Below are 24,401 nucleotides of genomic sequence, written 5' to 3'. Positions count from 1 at the left end.
TACCTGGTTGTCTGGTACCTGGTCCTGGGGTGATTGGGGCGGATGGTCGGTGGCATGGGGTGTGAGAACAGATAGAGGAGGTGTGAGCTATGGTTGGTAGGTTTGCACACGAGAGGCCAGCCCCTGGGTGAGTTTACTAGTTCTAGGACGAGGCTCACCCCCTGAAGGGCCAGTCCCTCCAGGGACCTCCATCTGGCTCCAAGATGTCAAAGCAGAATGCAGAAACAAAAAATGTGGTTACTACACCCATTTAGAGTTCAGCTTTCTTCCTTGGTGTCCTAATAACGGCTTCTAGGTGAGCCCTTTCCACGGGTTTGCCAAGGTCCCCTGGAGCCTCCCAGGACCCACCATGTTAAGCCAACAAACAGTTCTCTGTATGAACACAAGAGGGGGCTGTCTTAAATATGAAACTGAGGGGCCTTCGGCAGGGGTGGGTGGGGTAGCAGAGCAGGCCGGGAGCCCCTCTACCTGAGAACGTCAGGAGAACCAGGTGCGCGTGTCTGAGGTTCACTGTGTGGCAAACAGCCCGCTGGTTGCCCCCATGTATGCCCTGATGAACGTCAGGCGTATTTGATACCGGGGAGCTCCCCAGCCCAGGGAGAGAGGGGACGTAGGTATTAACTAGCTGTGGCCACGTTTCGGACAAGCTGACGGCACCTCTGTGAGAAATTATGTAAAAGCGAGTTCATGCTTGGGCCAGTTTCACAGATCGGCGTCGCAAGCCGACTGCACAGATTCTTCTAGAACATCCAGTTTGCTAGCTTACCTGTGCCGTCTTTAGAAGCTTTTACCACCACATCCCACTCCACCCCCCACCCCCTGATCGCTCCGTGCTTCCTGATGGATATCACGGGTTTTGCTGCTTAATTTCCTTCTCGCTTTCAGTAGTTTTCTTTCCCACACACTGTACTTTTATTAAGCTTATTAATGATTTTTCTTTTTTCCCCTTCTGATGAATTCTGGTTTTCTGGTTCATCTCCTTGTGATTCATGACCATCCTGTCCTGTCGGTCTTAGGTGGTTCCAGAAAGAAATGACAGCTCACAGTAAACCTTCTCTTTTTCCCTTGAGACTTGTAGACAGATCCAGAATTTTTGTATTTTAGCATTCCTTCCTTGAGCGTGTATGTCTTCTTTCACATAAGTTTTATACAAATATTGTTAATTTCTGTGGTTCAGCCTTATCGTCAGCCAGTCAACTGTTCCTTTTTTAGTATAATAGAAATAAGAATTAACATTATAACAACATATATGATATTAAATTAATAATCGGTCACATTTCTTTAGTGCTACTATATTTCAGGCTGTTCTAAATGATTAATATATGTGATAGTTCATTAGATTCTCACTCTCTAGGGTAGGTACTGCTGTTATCCCCATTTTACAGGGAGGAAACTGAGGCACCGAGAGGTGAAGGGATGTGCTTGTAGGCAGTGTGCCTACGTCAATGGGTGAAGTAGTATTTGAATCTGAAAATGGGGTCGGTATGTTGAGCCACCACCTTCATGGATATAAGGCAGAAATAGTCAATAAAACATCGGGTAACTGAACAGAACTTTTCCTTTTTAGCTCTACCCCCTTTCGGCCTTCCTTCTCTTCATCCCGCACGTTACCACAGGACCCTTGTTCACCCTTCATATTCAGGTCAGCAAATCCCGTCCAGCGTCCATGGGAGGCTGCTCGTGACTGTAGACAACTGGGCACCTGCCCCCACAAATGGTTTTCTAACCCCAAGTTCGTGAACCAGTGTGGTTGGATCAATGCCTCTCTTCTTGTAGAATAGAGCTTCAATGAGAAGGGGGGGCTCCTTGCCTGTTTTCACTCCCCACTGAATCCTTGTCACCTACACCGCCGGGTATGTTGTAGGTGCTCTGTATTAGATACATGAGCAAAGGTCTTAAAGAAAGGGGGAAGAAAGGCAAAGATTTATTATATGCTTAGCACATTCCAGGTTCTTTGGGTACCATGTTCCATTCAGTTGTACCAGTGGGAGATAAGTTTCACACGGCGTAACAGAAAACCCAGCTACAGTGGTTTAAACAAATAGGATATTTTTTGTCTCACGTAGCAGGAATTCCGGAGTGGCATTTCAGGGCTGGTTTGACTGCTGACCAGCGTCCTCGGCTCTTGTGTTTCTGTTCCTAATAAGTTGGGCAGTATGATAACCTTGTCAAAATAACAGTTCTGTCCCAGTCCCTGGATTTTCGACTGTTGTATGAGCAATAGATTGGTTGTATAAGTGGTAGTTTGAAACTCCATATACCTCCTTAGCCAAAAAGGGGAGATTTTATGTTATTTATAATGTACTTTTTTTTTAAATATTTTATTTACTTTTGAGAGAGAGAGAGAGAGACAGCATGAGCAGGGGAGGGTCAGAGAGAGAGGGAGACACAGAATCTGAAACAGGCTCCAGGCTCTGAACTAGCTGTCAGCACAGAGCCTGATGCGGGGCTTGAACCCACGAACCGTGAGATCATGACCTGAACCAAAGTCGGACGCTTAACCGACTGAGCCACCCAGGCGCCCCTATGTTATTTATAAAGTACTTTTTGAGGAGAGAAGTGAAAAGGCTTCCCAGGACCTTGGGGAAGGCTTTCATGAAGTGTCTGGTCATCCTTCACTGTGCGTTCTTATGTCTGGGGCATTAAAACCCGTGTGGAAATTGTGTGGGAAGAGATTATTGGCGGCTGTAACTGTAGGGTGACCTGGTTGGCATCTTTCATAGCGGGGAGCCCTGGCTCAGTGTCCAGATTTGTAGATTCCTCCTCCAATAGTCCCAGGGAGGGCTATCCCGGTCTCTTTGGGTGGGAGTGAAAACCAGGCTGCCGGGGCTCTGGGAGCCGAGAGGAGAAGCCAGTTGGGGAATGAGGGTGTGGGGAGCAACCCTGTCTTACACTCAGTGTAGACTTTGAATTAATACCCCTGGTCTCTGTGCATTTCTTACCCCGACCTTTAGCTATGCTTCGTGTCTCAAGTCCAAATCCCGGAATTCACGAGAAAGTAAAACTTGCTGGGTAGGGTGGAGTGGGGGCAGCCCAGGAAGGGAGAAGGAATTTGTAAATGGATTTTTAAAAGCTAGCCCTCCTGTTTTCATATTCGTTCCTGTAGATCCTTGTAGTACATCTAGTTCATTAGCTTGTCGCACCTGGGGATCCATCCACCCCGCTCCCCTCTCCCCCTACCTCTGCCCATGTCATGGATACATGACACATTCTGTTGGGGAAGGTGGGCAGGTGGGCTCACTTCCTTTCTCCCTCCCACTTGCCTCCGGGATGTGGCTTTTTCTGTGTCTTAATCTCATGAGGCTCTGTCCAGTTTGGGGCTACTGTGTCCTTTCCTGCCCCAGGAAAGTACTTCTGGGCTTCTGCCTTTTTCTCCCATCATTTTAGTAGAGAAGGGAGGGAAAGTAAAAATGCATGTCTTCAGTCGTTCATACTTGACTGGAAATCTTGCTTACATTCTCTTTCTCTAAAAGTAGAGACTGTACACTATGTATGTCTTTGAAATCGATACACTTTAATATGATTAATTCACCCTCTGTTGTGTATTTCACTGACTCTTCACGCAGAAAGGAAAATGCAAACTCTAAATTTGTTAAAATGTGAATGTGAGCTTTTAAAAAAACCGTCTTTCTGATTTTCAGATTGTGAGCCATGCCTTTGGTGAAGAGGAACATTGAACCCCGGCACTTGTGCGGGGGAGCCCTGCCGGAAGGGATTACCAGTGAACTTGAATGTGTCACCAACAGCACTCTTGCTGCTATCATACGTCAGCTGAGCAGTCTAAGTAAGTCCTCTTACGTCTACAACACTTCTTTCTGGTTCCCAGTGCCACGTTATTAACCTTGACACCAGCAGATTGGTTTCAGGTCAGTCGTTAGTTTTGTCCAAAGAGACCGCAGCTTTGAAGGAAAGAGCCCACCTCCCTCCTGATTTTCCCAGAGTGAAATAACTTATAGGTCTTTTTTTTTTTTTTTTAATTTTTTAAACTGTTTATTTATTTTTGAGAGACAGAGAGAGACAGAGCACAAACAGGGGAGGGGCAGAGAGAGGGAGACACAGAATCCAAAGCAGGCTCCAGGCTCTGAGCTGTCAGCATAGAGCCCGACACAGGGGTCTCGAACTCACGAACTGTGAGATCATGACCTGAGCCGAAGTCAGAAACTCAACTGACTGAGCCACCCAGGTGCCCCAATAACTCAGTGGTCTTAAGATACCAACTTTATATGCTAAAGACATAAAGTTCAAATTGGCCAATTTACAGATTGTTAGAGAAGACCAAATTGTGGATTCCAAGTAGTGTCATTTTTAAAAGCTTATTAAATGAGGATAAAATGATTGGTACTTAAAAAAAACCTGTGAATTACTTTGTTAAGCTTGGACAGGACTCATTTTCTTTTTAAGAGGATAAATTGAAAACTTGTTAACACTTGTAACATGCCTGGCCTAGAGTAGGTGCTCAAGCATTATTTGATTAAGTAGTATTCCAAATGAATTGAAGATCGAAGCCCCAAAATAGTGAGATTTGCTGACTTTTACTGACTAAAATGCAGGTACCAAGTTCCAAATTGAGGTGAGTAGATAAACTGATTGTTGCATATACAGTACTGTGTATATATTACACACATAGGTTATGTGAACACAAGCAAGTATAAAGCAGGAAGGACTTTCTATTATTTTAAGTTTGAATATGGATGTGAACTACCCAGGAAATAGTTCATTTCTTAAGACTCAGATATTCATGAAAATGCATCTTCCTTCAAAGCTTTTTGAAGTCAGAATGTTTTCCCTCTAACTTTTACATTTATGTCATGATCTTGTGTTCTCACTTGTCCCACGCCTTTTGGGTTTAGATGGTTTACACTGAATTTGGGTGACAGGTTTTCACAGCAAAATTTTCCAGAAGCGCTGTTAATGATTAGAAAATCCTCCATGATTTCACATGCTGGTAGGCTCAAGCACAGAAATACGTTTTTAAAAAACATGCAGGTACTTTCTGGGGTGCCTTGGTGGCTCAGTTGATTAAGCATCTGACTCTCGATTTCGGCTCAGGTCATCTTGTGGTTCATGGGTTCGAGCCCTGTGTCCGGCTCTGCGCTGACAGGGCATAACCTGCTTGGGACTTTCTCTCTCTCTCTCTCTCTCTCTCTCTCTCTCTCTCTCTCTCTCTCTCTCCCTCCCTCCCTCCCTCCCTCTCTGTGCCCCTCCCCCACTGGTGCTTGTTCTCTGTCTCTCTCTGTCTCTTTCTCTCTGTCTCTCTCCCCACTCCCCTGATGGTGCTCACTCATGCTCTCTCTCTCTCAAAATGAATAAAAAAATAAAAACATTCAAGTAATTTTATTTAACGTTTGAAGAAGAAACAGTCTGGAGAAGTATTTTTTCTTTAAAAGAATCGTACTGTGTTGTTCTATTTTTAATATATCTATAATCATTGGCAGAGGCAAAAGTAATTTGAAAATTACTTGAAATCTGTTTTAAAATAGATTCTTTTTGGGATCTAAACTAATTGCAATTGATTTTGAGTAGTGGTTGTTGATACAATGTATAAATTGGTATAATTATTGGAAAATAGCTGGTAAATTATTGGAGGGTAAAAGTCTTTCTGTTTGAGTTCATAATATTTTTTTAAGAACACTTTGGTCTCTTGTTTTTATGGCTGAAATGTCTGTTGATGTAAAGTATAAAAGATGGAAACCAGCATCCGTGGCTAAAGTTTTCGTAGTCAGGCTCTATCTCCTGCTGTAGTAACACTCAGCATAGTGTTAGACTGGCTGTGTTTACGGAGCCTGTAAGTAAACCCCACACATCACATGTCCTGTTCCGCGTAGTCTGCTCGTGGTGGGCAGAATGATAATGGCCCCTCTGAAGATGTCCATGTCTCCATCCTTGGGACCTGTGGATATGCTGTGTGACGGGACGGGGACATGAAGGGTGCTGATCTTAAGAGAAAGGGGTTAACTTGGATTGTCCAGCGCTGTCCCAGGGTTCCTGTCCATGCGGAAGGGAGAAGGTAGAAGGAGCCCGCATCAGAGTGATGTCACGTGAGAAAGACTGAATCAGCCGTCGCTGGCTTTGCAGCTGGCAGAGGGGGCCATTAGCCGCAGAACGGAGGCCGCTTTTGGAAGGTGGGAAAGACAAGGAGATAGATTCTCCTGTGGGGCCTCTGGGATGAACATAGCTCTCCCGAAACCTTGACTTAGCCCAGTGAAATCCGTTTCAGACTTCCGACCTCTAATACCGTGAGATACGTAATGTGTGTTGTTTTAAGCCACTAAACGTGTGGTCGTTTGCTACCACAGGAGAAGCAGCAATAGGAAAGTAATGCCCCAGCCAGCCTTGATTTCCCTGCATCTGCCTAATCCACGCTCACTTCACGAGTGGACCAGGGACGGGCACCGGCCTCAAGGACAGTGAGCCTTAGTCAGGCTGCCCCACTGCGTCTCCACTGTCCTGCTAGACTCGCCTGGGGAGCTAGGGGTCCCTCCAGAGAGGATCACTGCACTGTGCCCTAGAAATGTGATCTAGAGAATCAAGCATGCATGTGGACTGAAAAGATGAGCCGGGTCAGTCCTGTGCTTGCAGGAAGTTTGAACTAAGAAACGCAGTGAGCTTGCTCGTTTGTTACGGGCTCTGATGCTGACATGTCCCCCAGGGCTGAAGGAGTGAAGGCCACCCGCACGCGGAAGCTGGAGTCGCGGGCAGAGTTTGAGAGAAGACAGAGGAAGCCAGCTGGGAAAGGAAGCCAAAAGAACGTGCAGAGAGAAACAGGAGCTGACCGTGTGGGAGACCACGGGACGCAGCAGGGCTGCTCTCCCTCCCGTTCAGGGGCAATGCTCCCACATCCTCAGACCTCACCCCTACCTTCCCCCTTCCTCCTGCGATCCGCGCTCGCAGCCCAACGAGACTTACAGAAAGGGGACTGTCGTGATCCGTATGCCAAGGATGTAATTGTAGGAAACTAACACACCTACTCACTTACTGGCAGTAGAATAGCACACTGTTGGTTACCAGTAGATTCTTCACAAGTGATTATTCACTCAGTACCCATCTAGGTGCAGCGTACAGCAAATAACATAAAATTGGTATCTCCTTAGAATTTAAAAAGCATATATCATTGACGTCGAGATGGTCCTGGAATAGGAAATATACGCACTTACTGTGACGTGCGCTAGCACTCACACGTGTAATACACAACGGCTCCATTTTGGGTGAATCTTCAGGTGTTGTGGGGGCTTTCCCCTGCGTCGAAATATACTACAGGAGATATTTGAGGATCTCATTTTTTATGATCTAAAATTGCTAGGAAGAATCAGAATTTCAAAATTACGTTTTTATATTATTTTCTACGACTGTCATCATTCATCAGGTATTTTTAAAGTGAAGTTTTAGGACTGCGTGCATCTGTCATATTAAAAGTCTTCTAGGGGCACCTGGGTGGCTTAGTTGGTTAAGCGTCCGACTTTCACTTAGGTCATGATCTTGCAGTTCGTGGGTTCGAGCCCCGCATCGGGCTCTGTGCTGACTGCCAGCTCAGAGCCTGGAGCCTGTTTCGGAGTCTGTGTCTCCCTCTCTCTCTGACCCTCCCCTGCTCACGCTGTCTCTCTCTCTCTCCTAGAAATAAATAAAAATATTAAAAAAAAAAAAAAGTCTTCTAAAAAAATAAAAGTCTTCTACTGAGTATTAGTTCCCAAGACGAAGTCAGAAAGGAATCTACTTTCTTATCCAATTATGCAGTAGGTCCATGTGAGAGTCTGAATCCTCCCTGCTTCCTGCTCACCGTCCCACATGCCATTTCCACTTCCGCAGTGTGTCCACTCCCCGGGTTAGGAATGGGTGATGAACACTGTCCGAACTTCCCGTGAGCCGTACAGAGAGAGGCTGGACTTCATCTACAGATGCCATCGTGCGCAGAGTCCCATGGGAACTTGAAGGTTTGCCTTGACCCTACACACACTCACATTGGCCTGAGCCAACGGCCCAGGGTAACTAACTCTCCCGTAGGTCAAGGGAGGGAGAACAGACTGAGAGTCCCCAGGAATTTCATTGCTCTTTTCCAAAAAGGAAGACTTAGAAATCCTGAAATCCAGGCCCTGGGACACCTGGGTGGCTCAGTTGGTTAAGCGTTCGACTTTGGCTCAGGTCATGATCTTGCTGTTCGTGAGTTCGAGCCCTGCGTCGGGCTCTGTGCTGACAGCTCAGAGCCTGGAGCCTGCTTTGGATTCTGTGTCTCCCTCTGTCTCTGCCCCTCCCCCGCTCATGCTCTGTCTCTGTCTCTCAATGATAAATAAATGTTAAAAAAATTTGTCCAGGCCCTGACTTACCAGGTCATTCTGATATTCATCACATTGCTGGGGTGGTTCAGCGCCATGCAGATATAACTGACTTTGCATAATCAAGGAAAGAATGTGGTCCTAGATCCCAAATAGACCTCGGAAGTCCCTGTAACTCTGCCTAACTTTTGGGAAATCTCTAGGTTTTTACCAAGTACCATGTTCCCATTACATCCAAATGAAACACTTGACTTTAAAAGGTGAAGAAATTTTGTCAGCATTAGATTTTTACCAGGTTTTTCAGGGAATTGAAATCTTTTCAGTGAGAAAATATTGATTATTGTAATGAGTTTAAGAACAGTCACAGAAATGAAAGAGCAGATTTGTAACTTGAATAGCCTTACAGTTACAAGATCAAAGCTTTCTCCAATACAATAAAAAATTAGCCTAGTAATTTTCAGATTTTTTTTTCTTTTGTGTGTTCCTGACTTCTCATAGGAGTGATCTGGGGAAAGTGGGAGGAGACAGGGAAGCCATTTTTTTAAAAACCGTTTTGGTTAATAGTGTGTTACTTGGTTTTCCAACTATGGAATATTGACTTTTTTTCTTCGAATAATGACAGTTTAATGTAGCAATTAAATCAGAGCTTTTTCATCATTTTCCCTGATTAATAATCTGAATACTCTGGTTCCTGTCAGCTAGTTGCTCAATTAAAATCACAGTATCTTGCAATCAAATTCCTACTGACATTATAATGTAATTTTAATACAATTTGCATTAAAAAGGACGTGGAAACTTAGGACATTTGTGCCAAGGATGGCATAAATCCTCTTTAATACCTCGAGGCTGTTTTTTACTAGTTTTCTCTTCATTCTTATGATAATGGTGGTCTTCATTTTCCCATCTTATGAAGGCTCACAAGATATCTGATCCCTTTGGATCAGACCTTTAGTGCAGCCCCCCATCCCAAGGTTTTTGCTTGTATTAGAGGCATTAATGAGATAATACAGAGAACTTACAGAGCACAGGAAAACACATAGGAAAATAATTGCAAGATTTTCATTAATCAGAGAAGATCATCGGTAATGCTTTGTATATACATAAAAACGGTATCTTATTATACATGTTGTTTTGTAGCCTGTACTCACTCAATATATAATAAGCATCTTTGTTGACTCTTCTAGGACATAGTTTTTAATAGCTAGAGATTATTATATTGATACACCATAATTATGTAACTACTTTTCTAGTGTTGGACATAGAAGTTGTTTCTTTGTTGAGGGGTGATCCTATTATAAATTCTCGTATAAACCAATATATACATCTCCGGTTATTTTTGGTATTTTAAGAAAATTCTGAGACTCCATTAATTTTAAATATACCTATCCTTTAAAAAATTATTACAAAATCGGGCACCTGCGTGAGTGGCTTCGTCAGTTGGGCATCTGACTTTGGCTCAGGTCATGATCTCACAGCTCGTGAGTTCGAGCCCTGCGTTGGGCTCTGTGCTGACAGCTCAGAGGCTGGAGCCTGCTTTGGATTCTGTGTCTCACTCTCTCCCTCTCTCTCTCTCTCTCTGTCCCTACCCTGTTCGTGCTCTTTCTCTCTTTCTCTCTCACAAATAAATAAACATTAAGAAAGAAATTAAAAAAATAAAAAATTATTACAAAATTAGTTTCTCTGTTTACTTTCCATGTTTCAGGTAATTGCATGAATGAGAAAGGAGGTCTGTTTTCTTCTCAAAGATTTTAATAAATTAATATTTTTACTAATATTCCTTATGATACATATTGTTTCATTTCAAACCAAATGCTAGATCAACATAAAAATACTACCTTAATAGGAGGGAGGGTGCGTCTCAGTGTCTCAGTCGGTTAGGTGTCTGACTTTGGCTCTGGTCATGATCTCATAGTTTGTGAATTTGAGCCCTGCATGGCACTCTGCACTTACAGCTCAGGGCCTGGAGTCTGCTTCAGATTCACTCTCTCTCTCTCTCTCTCTCTCTCTCTCTCTAATATAAATAAATAAATGTAAAAAAAGATTTTAAAAACCTCTACATTAAGGGATTGTTCAAATTTGGTTTATCTAATCAGATCTAAAATTTGGAGTTATATTATTTGATTATATTAAGTGCAGTTCTGCTCAGAATAGACACCTAATATTTTGAAGGCATGCACTGAATAGATTTCCAAGATGTTTCTAGGGGGATTTCGGGGAGGAATGGGAGATATACAAATGCAGTATGTGCAGGAAATAGATCACGTGTACATTTCCATGCAGTTTAAAGGCTAGTGTTAAAAGGGTGTGTTAGGAGAAAACGTATAGCTGTGTCTGGATACAAGTTGACTGAAAGAAACAGCAAGAATTTTAAAAATTGTAATGCTTCAAACTGAGATAAATGTTTGCATTTCTTGTGGACTAAAGTAGAAAGCCAGTGAAGGGAGGTGAGTAATGTATACTTAGGGAACTATGGGGTAAAAGCCCCCCGTCAGCAAATTGGAGGCAAGGATAAGAGCCCCCTCTCCTGAAAGGCAGGATTGTTGGGAATTCAAGCACTTTCCGGACCCATCATTTGACCTGAAATATCAGAAGTACTTCCCTACAGGCATTATAGATGTAATTATGACTTAGATTGTTTTTTATTTCTTCTTTTCCTAGATGGACCTCTACATGGCAGAATTTAGATGTAGAATAATTCCTAAGAGCACAAATTGGAGAGTCAGCCAAATCTGAATGTTTAGTCCTGTCTATCATTGACCTTCTCTGTTTTGTCATCTGTATCCTTCCTATTATAGGAATCTATAGGATCTATAGAATCTATAGGAATCTATAGATCTATAGGATCTATAAATCATATAGGCTTATGTGATTTATAGATGTTTTTCTTTTCCTTCCTTCTGAGAGAGAGTGCCGAGGAGCAGGGGTGGGGTGGGGGGGAGCCTCAAGCAGGCTCCATGCACAGTGCAGAGCCTGATGTGGGGTTTGATCCCATGATGCCCATGATCATGGTCTGAGCTGAAACGGAGTCGGACGCTCAACTGACTGAGCCACCCAGGCATCCCTAGATGTTTCTCTAATTGTTTTGATTTACACTGTGACTAAAGCAGACCATCTGAAAACTTTGAGGGAAGATTTTAAACATTTTTAATGTTCTAAAATTTTACTATGCTCACTCCCAGATTAGGAACGTGATTGTTACTGTCAGCAGCCTAAAGTAGCGTTCTTCTATAAAGCATGCCCTTTCCGGAGACTCAACATTCTCTACCTCAGTTTCTACTGTTCTTCTACATGCCTTGTCCAGTGAAAAAATAAAATGAGGGGCGCCTGGGTGGCTTAGTCGGTTGAGCGTCCGACTTTCGCTTAGGTCACGATCTCGCGGTTCGTGGGTTCGAGCCCCGCGTCGGGCTCTGTGCTGACTGCCAGCTCGGAGCCTGGAGGCTGTTTCAGAGTCTGTGTCTCCCTCTCTCTCTGACCCTCCCCTGCTCACGCTGTCTCTCTTTCTCTCCTAGAAATAAATAAAAAACATTTAAAAAAAAAAAAAAAAAAGAAAAAATAAAATGTAAGGCCTGCAGAAAAGGAGAAAAATTTGACTTCGTAATTAAGAGAAAAAGCAATTGGTGGCAGCAGGACCCACAGGTGACCCCAATGTATGAGCTGATAAATACTACGAAAAATATATTAAAGGGGACTTCGAGTTTCCAATCTGGCATTTAAGGAGCTTGGAAATGGTTCCCGGTCATACCGCAAGAAGAAAACCGAACAAATTGAAAACCCAGAAGCTTTTTCTTAGACCTGTCAGAGAACTGAGGTCACAGTTCAAACCACTGCCCCCACATCTGGGGAGACTGGTGAATTGTGGGGGGCTCAGTGAGAACAAGGGTGACAGTTAAAAGCTCTAGGGGATCCATTCTTAGTGGGGCTCCCACACTTCTGGGAGTTTTTCTGTCAGGAGCCCTATTAGGTTCTCACATTAAGTATCAGAGAAAGATCCCCTTGAACTTCCATGGAGGGGAAAAGCAACCATTTTAGAGTACAGCCAGAGCATTCTGGTTTTTTCTGCCCTCAAAGGAAACTGTTTCACAGAGCCTGAAGAAGATGGGTTTTACCAGGGCTTAACCCGCCTGGGGGAAAGGAAGTACTTACTGCAGCCCCTTCTCACCTTCCTTTCTCATCTAAGGGGGAGGGGAGTGCGACCCAGGGGCCTGGCACTGAAAGACTGAGACCAGATCCTAGGGCTGCCATGGACAGATGAAGGGATAGGAAGATGTGGAATATAGGTGTATACAATGGGATATTCTTCAGCAAGGAAAAGGAAGGAAATCCTGCCGTTTGGAACATGGCTGGACCTAGGAGACTTCATGGTAACTGAAATGAGCCATGCAGAGAATACTGTATGATCTCAATTATGTGTGGACTCCTAAAAAAAAAAAAAAAAGTTGAACTCCTAAACACAAAATGCAGGATGGTTGTTACCAGGTGAGGGGTGTGGGGAAGGGGAAACGGGCAGATGCTGGTCAGAAGGTACAAACCTTAACATTTAGTTATAAGATGAGTAAGTTCCAGGAATCTCATGTACGGCACAGGAACCATAATTAGAAATACTGTATTGTATATCTGAAATTTGCTAAAGGAATAGATCGTAAGAGTTCTCACCAAAAGAAAAAAAAAGGTATGCAAGGTGATGGTGTTTTAACTAGTTGTGGTAATCATTTCACCAAGTATATGCATGTCAAATCATAATGCACACTGTAAGTATATGTACAGTTTTGTTGGTTATATATCAGTAAAGCTGAGAAAAAAAGGTCATAGTGTAAGGCCACAAGTCTAAACGCGTCTAAACCAAACTGACTCCATGACAGGCTTTAAGTTTCCCCTCTAAACTAGAAGGCCTGAGTTTCAGCTTCCCTGAAACTATCAGGTAGTTGCCCTGGCAGAAGAAACCACCCTTGCAACACCCAATCAGGAAAGGCCAGCGACCACCCTCCACATTACTAAGGGAGAGGCCTGGAGATAGAAACTATAGATAGGACCCTGTTAGCTAATGTTAAAGTTAACCTGTTAGTCGCAGAGTAAAACCCTAGGCTCACTCAGTGATTGGTTGAATTTAAAGGTACTCTAAATGTTGTAATTGGATCCCAGCAAAAGTAACGAATACTCTAGACAATGTGTATGGTCAAACCCGCTGTCAATGATGTTGAATAATTATGATTGGATCACTGTTCCCATGTCACAACTTCTGTAACTCCCCCGTCTCAAACCCCATAAAAACCCTACTCTGCCCTTGTTCAGGGCTCTCAGCTTGGATTCATTGCGCTGGTGAGGGCTGGGAGCGCGAGCTTAAGCCCGTAATAAAGCCCTTTGCCTTTGCATACGTGACTCGGACTTCTTGGTGGTCTTGGGATTTTGGGGAGATCGCGATCTGGGGACTTCTTGGTGGTCTTGGGATTTTGGGGAGATCGCGATCTGGGCATAACAATAGGACTCTAGAACACTTTCCCACACCTTCCCAGCACCTTACCAAAGGCCTTTGTATTCCAGTTCCTTTTACCCTGTATAGATGTCTGGCTTTCAACAAAAAAATTAAAAGATAAAAAAACACAATTTGAAGAGGCAGAGTAAGTGTCAGAACCAAAGTCAGACATGGTAGGGATGTTGTAATTAGCAGACCAGGAATTTAAAACAGCTGATTAATATGTCAAGGATAAAAAGTAGACAACATTCAAAAACTGATGGGTCCTGTCAGCACAGAGATTGAAATTAGAAGAAAGAGATACAAAAATACATTGAAGGACAGAATAAAAAATTAGGTGAATGGCATGCATGAAGAAATAGGGAATTTCTTTTTTTTAATTTTTTTAATGCTTTGTTTTTGAGAGAGAGAGAGACAGCGTGAGCAGGGAAGGGTCAAAGAGAGAGGGAGACACAGAATCCAAAGCAGGCTTCAGGCTCTGAGCTGCTAGCTGACAGCTTGTCAGCACAGAGCCCAATGCAGGGCTCGAACCCATCAACTGTGAGATCATGACCTGAGCCAAAGTCGGAAGCTTAGCTGACTGAGCCACCAGGAGCCCCAGGGAATTTCTTTTTTAAAAAAAATTTTTAATGTTTATTTTTGAGAGAGAGCACGAGTGGGGAGGGTCAGAGAGAGGAGGAGACACAGAATCCTAAGAAGGCTCCAGGGTCCGAGCTGTCAGCACAGAGCCTGACACAGGGCTCGAACTCACGAACCGTGAGATCATGACTTGAGCCAAAGTCAGACTCTTAACTGACTGAGCCACCCAGGCGCCCCAGAAATAGGGAATTTCAACATAGAAATGGAAACTGTAGAGAAAATAAAGAAAAAGAACTGAAAATGCCAGGATCAGAAATGAATCACTTGATTTATTTGATGAATCACCATTCGCTTGATGGTCCTCCCTGCAGAATGGACACAGCAGAAGTGGCTTGGGAACAACCCAGTAGAAATTAATCAAACTCATTCATAAGAGAAACTGAATGACTGAAGGAAAAAAAAAAAAAAGGCCAGAACAACCAAAATGTGGGCTAATCTCAGAGGGTCTGATACATATGTAATTGGAGTCCCAGGAGAGGAGAGAGCAAAAATAAGGTAGAAGAAATAACAGATGAGCAGTTTTGAATATTGATGGTAGAGATCAACCAACAGGTTCAAGAAGCTCAGCAAATTTGCGGAAGTGTAAATTACACAAAATCCCATTTAGTCATATCCTAGGAATATTGCTGGAAAAACAGAAGTAAAGAGAAAATCATAAGCAACAGGAAAAAAGCACATTACACATAGGGCAGGCACAGTGTTAAGAATGATGGCTGATTCTCATCAGACACAAGACCAGAAAGACCAGAAATGAAATATGAATGAAATGAAGTGACATGGAAATGAAATAGACATATTTTATTTAGACAGAATCTGAGAGCATTCATCGTCAGTGTATCTCCATTACCAAAAAATGCTAGAAAAACTCTTTAGGCTAAATGAAAACGATACCAGATGGTAGCCTGGATGTGCAAGAAGGAATAAAGATCAACAGAAGAAGTAAATATGGGACTAAAGAAAAACGGGCATTTAAAATGATATATTTATATCTATTTGCTTAGAGGCTGTTGACTGCTTAAAGTTGATTGTAGAGTTTGTACCCTAATGTGAAATTGAAACAGTTGGCAGTAAGAGCTATAAGGGTAGAAATGGGGACATGGAATTATATTATTGTGTTTTACATTGGTCTTGAAATAATGTATTATTTGAAAGTACATGATGATGAGTTTAGGATGTGCATTTTAATTTCCAGTAACCTCTGGAATAACACATAGAGGAGACAGAATGGAACCCAAAGATAATCATTTGGTTTTCCCGGAAGAAGACAGGAAGGGAAGAAGAAAGGAACAGAGAACAGAAAGGACAATTGGAAAGCCAGTACCCAAGTGACAGAATTACAACCAGCAGTATCAAGGGGCCCCTGGGTGGTTCAGTTGAGCGTCTGACGCTTGATTTTGGCCCAGGTCATGATCCCAGAGTCATGGGTTTGAGCCCCGTGTTGGGCTCCGCACTGAGCGTGGAGCCTGGTTAAGAGTCTCCCTCTCTCTCCCTCTCTCTCCCCTTCTCTCTGTCTCTCTCCCCCCTCTCCCCCTCTCTCCCTCCCGCCTACCCCCTCCACTGCTTGCATTTTCTCCCTCTCTGTTTAAAATGTATATACCTATATAGATGGTTTGAACAACACTACTAACCAATCCAATAAAATCAACCTTTATAGAAAGAACACTAAACTCCCAAATTAAAGGATACACATTCTTTTAATGTTCACATGGAATGTTCACCAAGATGAACATATGCTCAGCCATAAAATAATACATTTGAAAGATTGACATCATAAAGAGTATGGTGGTAATAAGAACAGTAATTATAATAATCTTTTAAGATAATTCTCACATATTGGAAAATGAAGCAATATCTTTTAAAATAATCCTTGGGTCAAAGAAGAAATCAAAAAGGAAATTAGAAGTGATTTCTAACGTGTGATAATGAACCGTGCATTTCTGGGATTTGTTTAAAGAAGTGCTCAGAGGGCAATCTGTACCATTAAAGGCTTACGTTAGAAAAGGAGAGATTTAAAATCGTGAGCATGTTCCTCAGGTGAGCCCTCACTGTTGCTCGGCAATCCTGCTATAATTCCTTCGTTAATTAGTTTTCCTGCCTTTAGAGCGCCTCTTTCATCTCTTTCCACCTCAGACTTCTCCCTCTGAGCTGATGACTTGGTTCTGACTTCATTTGGAAAATAAAAGGAGCCAGAGGAGAACCAGACCGCCCCCCGCCCCCCCCCCCCCCCCCCCCCCCCCCCCCCCCCCCCCCCCCCCCCCCCCCCCCCCCCCCCCCCCCCCCCCCGCGTTCTGCTCAATCAGTCCACTGCCCATACCGGACTATACCGGAACGTCCTGCTCACCCCCCTTTTGATGGGGGCTGTTGATGTTTCTGTCAGCAACTCTGGACCCCATATCATCATGCTCACTCCAGGACTATGCTCACCCTCTCTTTTTCCTGCATCATTCTCCCCCCCCCCCGCCTACGTCATTTCTACCAAATATTACAATATGGAGAAATCTCTGGACTTAAACATCCAACCATTCTCTGTTTCCCCATTTCTTGCGCCCCTTCCCAGCAGGATACGTTGAAAGAACCATTCATACCTCCGCTGCCTTTACTGCCTTGTCCTTGTTGACGTTTTGTCCCACCCTCTCTTAAAATTGTGCTTGTCAGCATTACCGGTGACTTCCCCTTTGCCACATCCAGCGCTTAGTCTCAAGTCTGAGGGAAAACATTTTTTTTAATGTTTTTTATTTATTTCTGAGAGAGAGACAGCGTGAGCAGAAGAGGGGCAGAGAGAGAGGGAGACACAGAATCTGAAACCGGCTCCAGGCTCCGAGCTGTCAGCACAGAGCCCAATGCGGGGCTCGAACCATGAGATCATGACCTGGGCTGAGGTTGGACACTCAACCAACTGGGCCACCCAGATGCTCCTGGGGAAAACTTTACCTGCCTTATGGGCCCACACACACTGGTGTTTCTCCTGCCTCACAAGCCAGTCTTTATTAGTCTCCTTCGATGATCTTCCCAACCTCTGCATGTGGGAGCACCCAGGGCTCAGCCACTGACACTCTTTTCTGCCTGTGCCCAGTCCCTGGGGGGTCTCATCCAGTCCCTGGACTTGAAACGCCATTGTGATGCTGATGACTTCCAAATGTATGTCTTCAATTCTCCCCTCTTCCCTTGATTTCAGACTTGTGTGTCCAACTGCCTACTAGATATCTTCACTTGGATTTATTTTTGAAGTAGGCTTTGCGCCCAGCGCGGAGCCCAACGTGGCCCTTGAACTCATGACCCTGAGATCCAGAGTCTGACACTTAACCGACAGAGCCACCTAGGTACCCCTGATTCACTCGGATTTCTGATTGGCCTCTCACACTCTACGTGTCATAAACTTGAGTTATTTCATTCTTTCTTCTCTTCCCACTTCTCTGTTTGCTAGTGAATGAGAACTCTACTCTTGCAGTTCTTTTTTGTGACTTCGTTCCCTCATACCACATACCTTCAGATTATGTACCAAATCTGTACACGTGTTGGCACGTCCACTGCTCCTGTTCAGGCAGAGCCCTCACGGAGTCCATGCTCAACAGCAGCCCGTCTGGCCTCCTTGTTCGACTCATCAGCCCACTTCACAGGGAAGGAATTTGTCTGCTCTCTTCTGCCTCTTTTCCCTCCCTTCACTGGACCCCAGCCATCTTGGCCTCCTTGAGGTGTGGTCCCTTCCACACCAACTGGGTTTCTGCCTTCTGACTGGAAGGTTCCTCCCTGGGGTGAGATCTGAGTATGTTTCCCTGGCCTTTTGCAACCACCTACAAGCTACCCACCATCACGTGACATGTTATCTGTATGTTGCCTGTGTGTGACATAAGCTTTGTGCTTGTGTTCACTGCTGCGTTCCTTCGGACGACTAGAATGGTGCCTGGTACAGAGGGAGTGTTTATTTGCTGAGTCAATGGAATATGCTTCACAGTCAACTTCAGTTATCTTAGTTCTTAGCAAATGCTAGAAAGAGTATTGTAAAGAAGTATACCGAAAAGTTCACTATGGTTGACTGTGGGTGACATTTCTTAGTTTTTACATTTCTGGGTTTTCCAGATTTTCTGCCATGAGTGTATATTACTTTTATACTCCCGGAGACATTTCAGTAAGAAGGTGTTTATTAGGTTTTTTTGGTTTGTATGCAGACTGGTGAACACACCAAGACAGAAGAAAGAAACCAGAATGTTAGCAGTAGATGCCTTGGATAGGACATGGGGCCATTTTCCCTCTTGTTTACTCCTCTGTGTTTTCTGTATTTCCTATCACAAGCAAGGATTACTTTCATAGTAGGAAGATAAAACTTAAAAAAGGGGGAAAAACCTTAGGGCCCCCAGATTATAACTAGTGGTTTTGTGGAACTCAACGATAATCAGATTTTACTGCAAACACTATAATAAGGTTTCTTTTTTAACTTGTTTCTTTTGAAGTGACTTCAGGCTGCTAAAAAGATCAAAAAGGGCATGAATTCTCCAACTTTCACCTACATTTTATTTCACCCTTTTTCTCAGAGACTCTTCCTCCTGCCTTCCTTTCTCCTATACACACGTGTACACATATATATTTAATATTTTATATATGTTTAGCATTTTAAAAAAAAAATATATATATATATTTAATTCTCTCCTTTAATCTGGAACAGTTCCTCAGCCTTTCTTTGACTTTATGACTCGATATTTGAAATGGGAACTGGCCGTTCATTTTCTGGAATGTCCATTGATCTCTGTCTCCTGCTATTTCCTCATGATTAGATTTGGGATATTGGCAAGACCGTGACAGGAGGTACATCCCTCTCAGTGCGTTTCTTCACAAAGCACATATTCTCTGCATATCCCATAACTGCCCGTGGTGACTTCGCTCCCGTTTAGTTTTCAGTCACGTTGGCGTTTTGTCCATAGATGATCTCCATAGCTGACGTTTTGTCTCCTTCTGTAATTGATAAATATCTATGGGGAAACATGTTGAGCTTTTGTCATAGCCTGTTTTCACCCACTGTTTTCCTCTAGTCTTAGCATCCGTTGCTGATTCTTGCCCCAGACACTTTCTGTTATGCTGGTTGCAGAAAGGTGATTTCTGTTGTTCCCTAATTCTGCATTTATTAGTTGGAATTCTTCTGTAAGTGCTTTCCATTTCTGTCCTTGTCATTCATTCATTCATATCAGTATGAAGTCATGGATTCTCATTTTTTTCTGTGGGTTAAAATCTATTATCTTTAGTTATTTATTTTGATGCTTACATTTCCCTAGTTTGGCCAGTGGGAGTCCTTTCAGGAGGACCCCTGTGTCTTTTTGACATGTCTCCGCCACTCTCTGAGTATTCCTGTGCTTACAGCAAAAGGTATGCTAAGCTCCTCTTGTATGTATCCACCCTTGGCCCTAGAATCAGCCATGTTTCCAAGGAGCCTTGTTACTTTTCATGGTGAGTGAAAAGCCAGAATCTCGAATCAAGACCGAGGTGCTGGGTGTGGGCATTAAAATGTCTGAAGGACCTTGTTAGGACTGGTTTCTTGTTCTACAGAAAGGACTCCCACCAGGCACCATGGTTGTCTCCCATAAGTCTTTGCTTTTGAATACAGTTGAAAATCTGTGCATAATTTTGAAAGCTTCAGTAGCTAGAGGCATACTTCTCAGCCTGACACACTTGGACATGAATCCATAATGGTCCTAATAAATCCTTAAGTGGGTCCTTTGTCAGTAAGGAATGAAGAAATTGCACTTACCTCACTCAGCGTGGTCTTTAATTCAATTCAGAATTATTTTCGTTTAGCTATTAATGGACTCGCCGTTGAAAGAGTGAGTAAAATTAAGCTATTCAAATAAGATGCTGTTTGCAAAACTGAATGCTGTAATTTGCAGCATTTTATTCTTGTTCATCAGGAAAATATAGCTTCTCCCGTTTTCTTTAGTCACTTGTTAGCGTGCAGCCGCTGGCAAAAGATTAAGTATTCAGTCCTTAATTTTGGTTTCCTTTTTTTTTTTTTTTTTTTTTAAATTAAGAACTTCCAAGGCATCTGGGTAGCTCAGGCAGATAAGTGTCTGACTCTTGATTGCAGCTCAGGCCCTGATCTCACGGTTCTTGAGTTTGAGCCCCACCTTAGGCTGTGCCCTGACAGTGCGGAGCCTGCTTGGGTTTCTCTCTCCCCCTCTTCCCCTCCCCTGCTTGCACGCATGGGCTCCTGTTCTCAAAAAAAAAAAAAAAAAAGTATTAAAAGAACTTCCTGTAGAAGTACAGTGTCAGTTGCATATTTGTGTTTTGTTTTGTTTTGTTTTTTGTTTTCCAAATGGGGTTAAGCATTAAGAGGTAGAGGGCACATCTTATTTATCCCTGTCAACTTATATAGTATCTAGCAGAGCGTAGTTCTCACTAGTAGCTGCTGTGCTGAGTAGCTGCTGTGTGACTTTGGCAAGAAATGAGAGTATACACTCCCATATTCTTGGTGATTCATGCTGTCCCTGTTCGATTTCTGTATAACTGAAGGGAAAGGGGAAATATTTTGGTGGGCGGGGGGTGGGAGAGGGAATCTCACTGGAATATTTCTTTCAAACTATAAATGGCCAAATAGAAATTAGTTGGCTATATTTTGATCATGTCTGGATTTCAGAATAAACAACTGAGAGACTTGGATGGAAACCATTTGGGACCTGGTACTTTGCCCACAGATCATCCAGCCCCAGTGGGCATTTTCCTGAATGGTGTCCTAACACAGTATTTCCAATGGAGGCCATTAGGGTGTTGCCAGGCCCAGTCCATTTGAAGACATGGTACACTAGATGCTTCTCTTAGGGATTCCTATGGCACATGAGCATATTAAAGATTGGAGATACCCCAAGGCAGAGAAGCATGTTTAATCTTTTTAGCCCAGCATTTCCCAAGCCTGCTTGAGCCGGGAGCTTTCGTTGGTTGTGTATGCGTTCACAAGAAAACACTGGTAGAGATTGTAGGTTTTTTGTTCAAGAGATCCTCTCTGAGCACTAACTCAGCACAGGCAACGAAGAGATAAAAGGCATTGAACATTTACCTTCAAAGAACTGTACAGATAATGATTGAATTATGTGAAGAGTGCTGTGATTGGGGTATGCTTAGGGTATTGTGGGAACACAGAGAGAGGCATGATCGTCCCCCCATCTGCATCCTGAGCGATTGATTTTAAGCTCATACGTTTTTATTCATTTATTCCCAAATCTCTTTGAGCACATACTACAAGGTAGACATGCCCTAGAGCTTGGAGATTGATACAGCTGCACAGAACCCAGTAGAGCCCTTGGCCTCTGGGGGTCATACATTCTAGTGGAAGGAGACAGGCAGGAAATAAGAGGAATAAGTATGAGTGTACGGGTTACCTGGGGGGCTCAGTCAGTTAAGTGTCTGGCTCTTGGTTTTGACTCAGGTCGTGATCTCATGGTTCGTGAGTTCGAATCCCAAATTGGGCTCCTTGCTGACAGTGTGGAGCCTGCTTGGGATTCTCAATCTCTCCTTCTCTCTCTCTCTCTCTCTCTCTCTCTCTGTCCCTCCCCGACTTGTGCACACTCTCTGTCTCTCAAAATCAACTTAAAAAGAAAGTACGAATTGTACAATTATGACATGGTGGTAAACGCTGAGGAGAAAAAGACAGCAGGGAGAAGACAAGGGTGTATATGTGCCTGTGTGTGGTGAAGTGATTGCATTTGTAGCTGAGTTGCTAGAGATGTCTCATTTAGAAGGTCACGTTTGGGTATAGACCTGGATGAAGTGAGGGACCAAACTATGTGAGTTTCCGGGACAGAAATGATCCAGGGAGAAGGAACAGGAAGTGCAGCCCCCCGAGGAGAAGCGAGTATGATCATGATCGGCATGTCTGAGAAAGAGCAAGAATCCAGTGAAGTTGGGAGCCGAATATGGGGAGAGGGTGGCGTAGTGAACGAGGCCAGCAGGGCAAATGGATTCACATCATGTGACCTTTGTAAGCGTCCCGTGGCCTTGGCTTTTACTCTGAGTGGGATGACAAGGCATGGAAGGGACTTGGGAGCAGTAGCATGATGTGTGGGGACGAGAATTGGGCATCGCAAGTAGTTCATCCCAACTGGGGCACAAGGGAAAGACGGAAGTGAGGCACACGGGGCCTTCTGTGTCCCGCCAGGAGGTCTAGATTTTATCTGGAGGTGACGGGGAGCAGTGGAGAATTTGAGTAGGAGGGACAGTCGGATCTTTCTTTTAGAAAGATCACGTGGCAGCGGTGTGATGGGCCAGTTTGAGGGTGGGAGGTGAGCCTGCAAGCAGAAACAAAGCAACAACAACCGTTGCCGTATGTAACTCAGGAGGGGACCGGGGAGGGTCAGAGCTCAGGGGTGCCAGGAAGAGGCAGGTGACAAGGTTTAGTGTTCGGTGAGCTATAGTGGGAGGCAGCAACCTCAGATGACTTCATTTCTCCTTGGGCTTCCCTTTAGGTGATGATACCTTTCCACACGGGGCTGCAGCTTTGAGTTCACGTGGCAATGAATCCCTGTTAGAACCCGTGCAGCAGTTGAGGTTCTAGAGGACATCAGCGCGGAGGTGTTCATGAGCTAGTGAGGTACACACGTCTGGCCCTCAGGAAACAGTTCACAAGGCAGTGAACACATGTTAATTCTGGAGACCGCATCTAGTTACACAGTTTCAAAAGCATGTAATTTGTGAAGACTTTATTTCCTTCCCTTGCCTTTTTGGAAACGATTTTGTATATGTGGCCGTGGAAAGTGTTGGCAGGATATTAAGCGACTCTAGCAGATCATAAAATAGCTACCAAACTTTAAGAGAAAACGATTGATTGCTCAGCTGAGATCAGTAGTCTTGGGCTCCCCATCCATTTTTGGCAAAGGGATGAGTTTTTAGATACAGAATGTTTTTATCGATTTCTTCATTGCCGCCATTTTTTAAAGAGAAAGTTCCTCTGGTTAGGATGGTCACACTGTGGGAATTTATGAAATCGTACTGCCTTTAGATTCACAAGAAATGCTTATCCCGTGTCTGGGAGTGACCATCTAGGCAGCAAATATGTTAGTCCCTTTCATTAAGTAAATAGGAAATGACCATGTGGCTTATGGCCTAAAATAATTTGTGGAAGTGTCTAAGCAGGGAAGTATATGATAAAAGCAGGAGATTAGAAGTTAGGAGATCAAGTGCAGTTTCATCTCTTTCTGCCACTTACTAGCCACAGGATTTGAACAGATCACCTTTCTGATGGTCAGGTTGGTCATCTGGAAAATGAAAGCAGTAATTCGCTGTTGACCTCCTAAGCCGGTGCGTTCATTGAACAGGCATTTGTCAGGACTCATTGTTCTAGGGCTGCCCTGCAACACTGAACAGACAGGCATGGTTCTTATTCTCACATTTTGCGGTATTGTGAATTACAGCAGGCAGTCTGGAAAGCGGATATCAGACTGTATAAGTTGTAAAGCACCATGAAAACATTACGGTTATTCTCGCTTTAAGTAAGCATTCTTTCCAGAAGAATTAAAATTAAAAACTTATGCTCTGTAAAAGATAGGAGAATAATAAGACAGCCCACAGACTGGGGGAAAATATTGCAGAAGACATAATCTAATAAAAAGGTTGTTGTCTATAATATACAAAGATCTCTTAATATTTAATAAGAAGAAAACTAACAACCTGATTAGAAAATGGGCAAAAAATGATAGAAAAAAGGCCTGAACAGACATCTCACCAAAGAAGATGTTACAGATGGCAGTCACAGCACATATGAACAGGTATTTAATATTGTAGGTCATCAGGGAAATGCAAATTAAAATGAGATAGCCCCTTCACACCTTTCAGAAGGGCTAAAATCCAGAATACCTACAACATGAAATGCTGATGAGAATGTGGAGCAACGGGAACTCAAATACATGGCTGGTAGGAATGCAAAATGATACCACCACTTTCAAAGACTGTTTCTTTTTTTCAAGGTTTATTTATTTTTGAAAGAGAGAGACAGAGCATGAGAGAGGGAGGGGCAGAGAGAGAGAGAGGGAGACAGAATCTGAAGCAGGCTC

At 43.6% G+C, this 24,401-nt stretch overlaps 1 protein-coding gene across 2 annotated transcripts in view; it reads left to right on the top strand.

The window, feature by feature from the left end:
- WASF3 (WASP family member 3) overlaps nt 1–24,401 on the top strand; it is a 68,861-nt gene that overhangs the window by 23,269 nt on the left and 21,191 nt on the right. For both annotated transcript variants that reach the window (XM_039255315.1, XM_039255303.1), the window contains exon 2: nt 3,642–3,784. In XM_039255315.1, coding sequence (XP_039111246.1) covers nt 3,652–3,784 — 133 coding nt within the window. In that variant the 5' untranslated portion in view covers nt 3,642–3,651. The remainder of the gene's footprint in view (nt 1–3,641; nt 3,785–24,401) is intronic.

The sequence above is a fragment of the Hyaena hyaena genome, unplaced genomic scaffold (assembly GCF_003009895.1).
Source record: "Hyaena hyaena isolate Hyena2069 unplaced genomic scaffold, ASM300989v1 scaffold_11, whole genome shotgun sequence".
NCBI classification, from domain to species: Eukaryota; Metazoa; Chordata; class Mammalia; order Carnivora; family Hyaenidae; genus Hyaena; species Hyaena hyaena.
This window is presented reverse-complemented; position numbering and strand designations above follow the sequence as displayed.